The sequence below is a fragment of the Gymnodraco acuticeps genome, unplaced genomic scaffold (assembly GCF_902827175.1).
Source record: "Gymnodraco acuticeps unplaced genomic scaffold, fGymAcu1.1, whole genome shotgun sequence".
NCBI classification, from domain to species: domain Eukaryota; kingdom Metazoa; phylum Chordata; class Actinopteri; order Perciformes; family Bathydraconidae; genus Gymnodraco; species Gymnodraco acuticeps.
In genome coordinates, this window is record NW_022991985.1 from 401,254 (window position 1) to 411,095 (window position 9,842).

Here is a 9,842-nt window from a genome sequence, read left to right on the forward strand (position 1 = left end):
CAGTTCCATTCCATTTCTGTACATTAACCTGATGCTTATATCCACAGCGACTTACAACCATTCCACCATGAGGATATGACCTCAAAACGGTTTCTATATTGTCAAGTTGCACCCAGTGTGTCCTCACCATTAAACCACAGCATCAGGTTTGTGTTCCAATACAGTCTGTCAGGGTGTGTTCGGATCAACATTAGAACACCGATGACCTGACGTAATGTCAAGTCATCTGGATATATGCACGTCACATGCATCTGTTAGATTATAGTTTTATATGAACAAATTATGTCTGCTGTTTACCTCCAGATTGTCGTGACAAAAGATACAATCTGTCTCACCATTGTAAAGTCATTTTCGTAGTATATTTAGTATATATAAAAATATATTCCAACATTAGTCTTAATACATACATTATTTTTTTTGGGCAACCAGCGGGAGGGGGAGACAGAGGGGATGTCACGCAGCAAATTGTCCGATGCTGGATTCGAACCCCGGTCCTACGCATCTGAACCAAGCCCCAGTACATGGGGCCATCTTAATACATATTTTGATATCAGAAGGTCCTCTATTATGGTAGGAAGCCCTAAGTCACACCAGGCAGACCAGCTGTGAAGTCCATTTTATCTTTAGGTGACACCTCTGTTTTGAATGTAAAATGATGGCATACAATGTGACTGCAAACTAGTTTTCGCTTGAATTGTTGGTCTTTTGTTTCTCCTTGGCCAAGCCTTTCAATAAACCTTAAGTATTCTAAGACATCAGCAGCCTCTTTGTGTTTTTATGTATTATTGCTCAAAAAATAAGAATTCACATCACAATCAGAACCTTAAACAGCAATGTTGTTGTGTTCTTTAAAACCAGGCCTGTTTGGGGTCTGAATGCTTGCTTAATATTGAACAGGCGACCTCTAGTGTCTGTGTGGGGTATGACACTCATCAGTCACAGGCAAAGGCAGAACTAATGAGACCTGTTATCATCTTCATCACTCCACAGGGAGGGCTGAGGGCACAGCTCTGACACAGAGACCACTGTTTGTCTTCCCTGTCTGATACCTCATTGATCCCTTTCTCCCACAAGTGCGTGGTTCTTCTTGTAACCATAACAACAAAGAATCCCTTACCTTAGCAATTAGTTGTAGTTTGATACGTTTTAATGCAGATCTTTCCCCGACCCTAAACAAGTTGTGCCAAAACCTTACCTAGTCTCAACAAAGTGTGTGTGTGCATGTGAGTGCGTGCGTGTGTGTGTGGACCGTACCAGTTTGCGGATCTCTCCCTCCAGGTTCTGGATGCAGTCCAGTTTCCTCTTGCGGCAGCGCTGCGCGGCGATGCGGTTCTTGCTGCGGCGGCGGATGTCATGGATGAACTCCAGCTGCTCTGAAGTCAGCTTGTGCATCTTGATGAGGATCTGGAAGTCGTTGCGAGGCAGGTGTGTGATCTGGTCCACAGGGAAGGGCAGCTTCACCTGATGAAAGGACCACAGATGTTGATTTCATTTTAGAGGATTTTTCTTTATCTCAATCAATATAGTTTATTTGCATACTCCATACGAAGGTTATAGGATAACAATTGAGCCAACATCTGAGTCATCTGGAATCAATATTGTGGTTGAACACCGTTATGATCGACAGGGTGGATTTGATGGCCTTTTTTGCCCTGGGTTTTGTCTCGCAGGCTACATACAAGCTGCACTGTCACATCTTCACCCAGGTAGTAACACAATAAGACAGCACACATTACACTTAGCCCTGTATGTACATTTGAAATGAGGAAAAGTGTGCATCAAGTGTTGGTCTGTGTATCCCACAATTCAATGCGGTCTTCTGCTCAATTCTTGCCTAGCTGTAGGCTTGAAAGCCGATTTAAGAACTGAAAGTAAACAACAGAAATTAGGAAGTTCTTAACCTGTTGGACTGATGGGAAATATTATTATTTATTTCTGCAAAGAGATTAATGAATAAATACTATTCCACATGCCTGCAGTCTTAATGTGGCAGGCTCCAAAAATGCATCACACCAGTCACGAAAAAATTTTCGGTCTAGAACAGGGGTGGCCAACCAGTCAGAGGTTAAGAGCCATTTTTTTTTATATTTTACTGCAAAGAGCCACATCAAACACACAGTCACTGATACCGCTTGTTTCAGTTTTTTGTTTTCTGGAGACAAGATTTCAACCACGTCACTGATGCATTTTTGTGGCATTGGGATATATATTTTTTAAATCCTCTGGAGCAGAGAGAGGAGCTGTGGATTATTGTTATTGATTATTGCATCAGTGTTTCTTAGGGTCAAAAACACTAAACTCACAACTTAAAATGAAAGCGTTTAGTTTATTTAATAAAAGAGCACATGTTCAATGTGAAAAGTGACAGTAGTTATAGATTATTTGCAATTTGGTGCTATATATATATTTAAAAAATAATAATAATTATATATATTTTTTAAACACCTTGAATTCCAGGGGGGGCGCGGGGCTCCGTTGGCGGGAAGCAGCGCCCCTCCAAGACAATGGTAGGGGAAACACTGGATAGTGTTTAATCAACGATAGGTTTCCCCCCCCTCAAAGGTGATTGGTTCACTACATCACAGGTATTATTGTGATTGGCTCTTGGGCCACATCAAAATTAGACGCGCTGTCATCCTCTCATACTGACTCCTGACACCACACATACACACGTAGGGAGAGCCGGGACGAAAGTAACACGGGACGAAAGTAACACGGAACGAAAGTAACACGGGACGAAAGTAACGGAGCGATTTTATCTGAGCCCAAACAACTTTGACCGGCCAAATTACGTCCGAATTATCAGCATTCAATACTTAACAGACCTACTAAATATCAGGTTTAACTGTCAGGAGTAGCTAGCTAGTGTTGTCACGATACCAACATTTTGTTTTCGATACCAAGTCAAGAATTGCGATTCCGATTCTTTTTCGATACTTTTCTTAAAAAAAGGGAAACAGTCTTAAATGTAATTATTGTGCTTTATTTCACACCAGAACCATAACACAAACTTTTAAACAATGAGAACAATAAATAAAATAAATGACAATAATTCGTATTAAATAAAATTAATACATTTCTTACAGACAGGCCTCGTGGTGTCCGTAGGCTTGCCCTCACTGTCAGAGATATAGCTCAAATACTTCCAAATTTCGCTTCTGGCGTCTTTTTTGTCAACAAGCCGAGGCGCAGCGGCAGCTGCACTCCCACTTGCAGCCATGCTTCTAGTTTTCTTACATGCTCTGGCAGCTAGCGCGTGCATGAGAGAGGGGAGGGACTTAGAGCGTGCTTGAGAGGGAGGGACTGCAGGCACGGCTGCAGTGCAGGGAGTGGAAGCAGAGCGCTGAACACACACGGCTCTTATTAAACGGCGCTTTCTCACCGGAGTACTTTCCCCCGTCATTCTTAAAGAACCGATACTAATGAAACGGAGGAATAGTAACGTTTTTAACGGCAGGGTATCGCGGTATCTTTCAAGTATCGGTACACCGTGCAACACTAGTCAGGAGTCAGTGTCTCTCCCCCAAACTCACACATATACAATTCGATATGAACTGAAGAGCCGCATGAAACTAGGCAAAGAGCCGCATGCGGCTCGAGAGCCGCGGGTTGGCCACCCCTGGTCTAGAACGTCTAGATTCTAGAAGCAAGAATCGCATACGTCACGCTTACGTCGGAGGGGGACGAGATTAACCTTTATGGCGAGTACGGCAAATAAAAGTTGTAACAAGCTGTAGCGCTGAGCAAAGTGACGAGAACGAAACCACACACTTATAAAGTCAGGCAACACTAACCAGGCTTCGTGTGATTCTGTTTATTTGTACCTTACTTTGACCATCCGTTCACTGTTATTGATCATTGTGGAGAGAGGCAGACGTTTTGTTTTGTATTATAGCAGCTATCGGATGGAATCAATACATGGGCTGCAGTGGTTGTCGTGTCCGACTATCACAAGTAGAATCATAATGAAAAATACGCCGGTAAAATGTGCCTGAAGAAAACGGCTTATTCAGGGCCGCGGGCCGCCCCTCCCTAGAGGCCCAGAGGGCCTCAGCTGCTGTGCGCAGTTCTCTGCTCAGTTCTCCGCGCACCCCCCGCGAGAGTGAGAGGTGACAAGGGGAGCACGTCTGTAACCCGACACCGTTGCAATGAATCGACATCTGACCAATCACGGTTTTGATACGGCCACTAGTGCGGGTGAAGAGATGTCGGTGAAAAGACAGTTTCAGTCCGGCACAAGCAAAAGGGAAAAAAACAAAACATAAAGAAACTAGAGCATCACTCGAAGGTGGGTTATTGTATGAGTCAAATGTACAACTTGCGAATGTTGTATAAGTCAAATTTCCATATTAAAACATCAGCTGCAATTCACGACATGAAGAAGGCAGTCTCTGCAGGATACAGGCTAATGGCAACCTGATCTCACCAGAATGCGTGACTCCACCACGACTCCTTAACACCGCATTGCGTGGTGGAGTCACGCATTCTGCTACATTTGCGTGTCGGCACCACGCAAAAAAAACCCAATGTAAAGTGAATGAGGCTCTTTTGTCGTGGTGCACACACGCATTTCTACAACGTCCCACAGTGAGCTGTTATACTATAAAACGTTTTTAAAATCTACTTTATAGCTTGTAGTAACTCACGGGAGGCTTCTTTTATTTTATTTGTATTCATAATCATCTTTATTTTTCGTCAGAATGTAAAAATTACATTAGTTACGAATTTTTGTTCTAAAAAAACAGTGCATTGTGTGTAATACAACTGTGATTTTTATTAAATTAGTTAGTTTTTAAGGAAGGCCAGAGCTTCAGCTGTGTCAAATAGATTGTTCCCTTTAGTTAACGTTATTTAAAAGATAATGATCATGTCCCCTTTATTGTATTACGAGCGTCCATTCCCATTGGATAACGGAGAATTTTACACCCGGAAGTAAGTATTCTCCTTACTGTCGATTGATTTTACAGTGATATCTGCACTACTCATCAACTCAAAAACACCAGATTATCCTTGTTAATTACACAACATTGATTGGTTTAAATTGTGTACAATGCTTTTGTATTTTTCCCCTTCGATTCGGAGAAACGAATATTTTTTCGGAGTTTTTGGATGGCAGAAGACACTACACTACCCAGAATCCTCAGCTATCGTTTGGGACTACACCATGTGCTCTGTTTGACAAACCCCGTGATCAGTCCTCAAGCTCTGTGATTGGTTGACCTCCAACTGCATTCCATATAAAAACGTTTCGTAAAAGATCAAATCATACTTTATTCAGCAGTGCTTGCTTTACTCTTTGGAAGTCATCACATGAATGCATTGTAATAAATGGTTTGGCTGCATTAAATATTACACATCTATCGTAGTTCTTTATTTATCTACAGAGATCGGGCCTCAAAATAGATCGGAAACTATTCTTTTACCGTTCTGTTTTAATTTCACAATAAAGTTAGTAGTAATAATTTGTTTTGATATTATTGTTTTGTATTAACTACTAGACCGCTGGGTCATGTTAAGACCATCTTTTCTGTGTTACTGTGGGTTTTTTTCCATCGCTTTTGTTACAAATATCAAAACAATAACAAAATATATCCGTTGTCAACTAAACCAAAAACAGCAGTATATTTTATTTTGTTAACACTGTAAACTTGACAGCTTTTTAACCCAAACCACCTACTGGTTAAAGCACGTTATTACACGTTTAGAGTAATTGCAATGCAGGTAGATTATGTTGCTTTTTAATGACTGTTTAAAATGCCTTTTTCTTAATGTCTTTCATTTTTGTAAAGTACTTTTGAATGTGTTTGATGAAAACATTTAAATATTAAGAATACATACAAAATAGTGGGAAAGTAGAAGGTCAATGATATAAATATAGAATAGAAAATATCAAGAAGATACTGTAAATAATATCTACAATAAAACAGTTTAGTGCCTGATAGGAGGATGTGCAAAACAGACAAACTAATAAGGCTTTATTTAAACATTAAAGAATACTTTAGGCTAAGGTCTTCTTTTAAATAAGAAAAAAGCTTTGGGGGTATCTATCTACAGATACATATTAAGCCTGACAAAGTACTTAACGTCTAATATATTGTATGGTTTGTTTTGGAACTTGACAATCAACTTTCCTGCAATGTTAACTATGTTGAAGCACTTATTTTAACCGATATTATACATCTTTATTATACTCTTATAAGATGTTAGATAGAATAATACATGTGCAGAATATGACAGTTTAATGGTGGAGGTACACACATATTGATAGATGTCTTGTAATGCACTGTTGAGGAACCTGTGACCCAAGTTTTGCATTCATTGCATAACTACACCGTAGTTGTGTATATGATATGTCAATAAACCTTAGAAAATCTTGAAATCTTGAAAGGGATGTGCAAAATATCAATTATATATAGTCTTTAATGAACGATTAGAGAATAACGAGTAATGAATATGCTTTATACGGATCTGCAGATAAATGTTTAGTCTTCTCAAGCACCAACTATCAAATATCTCTCCTGATTGTTGGCACTTGACAATCACCTTCACTGAATTTTACTCAGGTGTAACTAAAGTCTGATTTAAGGGTTGTTTATATTTCACATCATTAATCCAAATCTGTAAAGTAACTAAAATAAATGTAGTGGAGTAAAAACACCACGTTAACCTTAAAGAAAGCCCTCAGGATTATAAAAGACCCCCATCAGCCCAGCCACAAACTGTTCTGTCTGCTGCCGTCTGGCAGGCGGTACCGCAGCATCCGGACTAAAACCACCAGACTCAGGGACAGCTTCATACCACAGGCCAGAAGACTATGAAACACCTGAACTTAGAAACAACATCCATAACATTCATCTGGCTGCTACTTAGAAATTATTTATCTAATATATCATATTCACAATGTAGTGACTGCTTTTTTGTCTTTTGTTTTCTTAGTTATGTTCTCTTTTATATGTGTGTGTTATGTGTAACGTTGCTAACTTCTTGGCCAGGTCAGCATTGAAAATGAGATTGTATCTCAATGCTTTTATCTGGTTAAATAAAAGTTAAATAAAAAATAAAAAAGATTCCAATCTGTATATAGACTCTTATTGCACTATTTTTTCTGTGTATCTGTTTTATTGTGTTGCACTGTTGGAGAAGCCTGCGACCTAAGGGGGGGGGGGGGGGGGGATAGGACACGTTCAATTCTTGTTTTGAATAGTGTGCCGTCGATGGGTTTCATTCCATTTCAAGGTGCTTTTTGACGCTCCGCGCACTGCCACTCCAACATCCAATCACAGAGCTTGAGGACTGATCACGGGGTTTGTCAAGCTAAGCACATGGTGTAGTCCCAAACGATAGCTGAGGATTCTGGGTAGTGTAGTGTCTTCTGCCATCCAAAAACTCCGAAAAAATATTCGTTTCTCCGAATCGAAGGGGAAAAATACAAAAGCATTGTACACAATTTAAACCAATCAATGTTGTGTAATTAACAAGGATAATTTGGTGTTTTTGAGTTGATGAGTAGTGCAGATATCACTGTAAAATCAATCGACAGTAAGGAGAATACTTACTTCCGGGTGTACAATTCTCCGTTATCCAATGGGAATGGACGCTCGTAATACAATAAAGGGGACATGATCATTATCTTTTAAATAACGTTAACTAAAGGGAACAATCTATTTGACACAGCTGAAGCTCTGGCCTTCCTTAAAAACTAACTAATTTAATAAAAATCACAGTTGTATTACACACAATGCACTGTTTTTTTAGAACAAAAATTCGTAACTAATGTAATTTTTACATTCTGACGAAAAATAAAAATGATTATGAATACAAATAAAATAAAAGAAGCCTCCCGTGAGTTACTACAAGCTATAAAGTAGATTTTAAAAAACGTTATATATAATAAAAGCTCACTGTGGGACGTTGTAGAAATGCGTGTGTGCACCACGACAAAAGAGCCTCATTCACTTTACATTGGGGTTTTTTGCATGGTGCCGACACGCAAATGTAGCAGAATGCGTGACTCCACCACGCAATACGGTGTTAAGGAGTCGTGGTGGAGTCACGCATTCTGGTGAGATCAGGTTGGCTAATGGAGATGCAGTTATTTCCAGCATTCTTTATTTACCATTCATTCAAGTATGTGATGCCTTTTATCTGCTAATGTACAGGAGGAAGAGTGATACACTGTCTGTCTAGTTGGCTTACATAACAGTTAAAGTTTACAGCCTAAAATACATGGAGCATTTTTTCCCCTTTTATTCATTTTTATGTCAATTTGCACATTTCATGGTGATGCTCAGCCTCTCCCCTTAACTCCTAACAGTCATCATCATGTCAACCACAACACAGAGAAATACTGATAGAACTGTGTGCGCAGTTGTTGATACATTGCTGACAGAGGGAACTACATTTGAATACAGATTTAAGAAATATCAGTTTTTGAGCATGTCATAAGCATGTTTCGTCTTGACTATATTACAACTATATTATAATAAAATAATGTAGTATTTATATTATTGAATTGATTATGATTATCATTATTAGTAGAAGTAGTTTATTTGCATTAATTATATTTGAATCTTTTTGAGGCTAGTATTTGGCAGGAAATGCAGACGTACCTGTAAACGCATACTGAACGACATACATGCACATTTACCATTTACCTCACTGTATACAAAAGTAACTGTGTTGATAATAATAATAACCAGGAATTATATTTGCAAAGTAGCCTACTTTGTCGGTTGGGGGGGGGGCTCATCTCGCAATGCCCCAAGTTGGCCAGGGGCGGCCCTGGGCTTATGCCACAATAGGATAGCAACAAGTAGTCAAGATAGTATAGCTTCGGTTGCTATGCTAACATCACCCATTTTATACCAGAGAAACTTTCACAACAGCGTTGTGATGCCAAACAGCGTCAATTCAGACTGACACACATTCACTTATGGGGAATTAGCAGTGGCGGCTCCAGAGTATTTTTGTTGGGTAATCTATAGTAGTATTTGCAATGCAATTACATACACGCTATATCGCCCCCCTTGACAGTGAAACGCCACGTGTGAGGTTTCGATTATTTCCCTGTCTCAATCCAAATTGAAATGTATGAAATAAAAAGGCACATTTGTCTTGTAGTAAAAAAAAATAAAAAACACATTTTTTTTAATGAATGCCATTTCTGATTTTTGTTACTTTGTTCTGAAAGCTGAACCTGCTGCTCATCAGAGAGAAGAGGGAAGAGGCTGTGTGAATTACTTTACATTGTGGATAAGGGTGAATAGTGTGTCAAAATGAAAGACAGCCCACACACCTATCAATCATCAAACCGTGGGGTCTTATTTCATTACGTGTTGATTTCTATCAACACGTAATGTTGTATCCATGGATCTATAAATAGAAGTTCTACTGCAAAATTATTCTCCATCACCACGCCGTTATCGTGATTCTGATTGGCCAGAAGACATTAGCAAAGATATTTTATTGAGAAGACGATCACTACGTGACAAAAGTTTTCAAAACCGTTTCTAGTCTTCGGTATTTCCAGACAAGTGGCTACTGAAATCAATCTTGCTGCTGTCTGTGAAATTTACTCGGCGCAAGTTGGCGGACTTTTGTGCTTATGGTGGGGCTAAGCCATTTCTTGGTATGGCTGTAGCCTACCCCAGCCATACCCTGGAGTCGCCACTGGGAATTGGGGATATTTATCAGCTGCTTGTGTGACAGTCAGACAGTGAAGACTTTACAGCGTCTGCTCCCGTGAGTTAACGGGAGAATAAACTCCGGTGGACAAGAAGCACTGCAGCGGTCGGTAAATGCCGCTGAAACACATTAATAAACAATTAACCACGGCGCTGTGG

The 9,842-nt window shown here is 39.7% G+C and overlaps 1 protein-coding gene across 1 annotated transcript in view; it reads right to left on the minus strand.

The window, feature by feature from the left end:
* The window catches only part of LOC117536273 (transcription regulator protein BACH2-like), a 66,320-nt gene that overhangs the window by 753 nt on the left and 55,725 nt on the right, over positions 1-9,842 (minus strand). Inside the window, exon 4 of the mRNA XM_034201070.1 lies at positions 1,255-1,461. Within this exon, the coding sequence (XP_034056961.1) occupies positions 1,255-1,461 (207 nt within the window). The remainder of the gene's footprint in view (positions 1-1,254; positions 1,462-9,842) is intronic.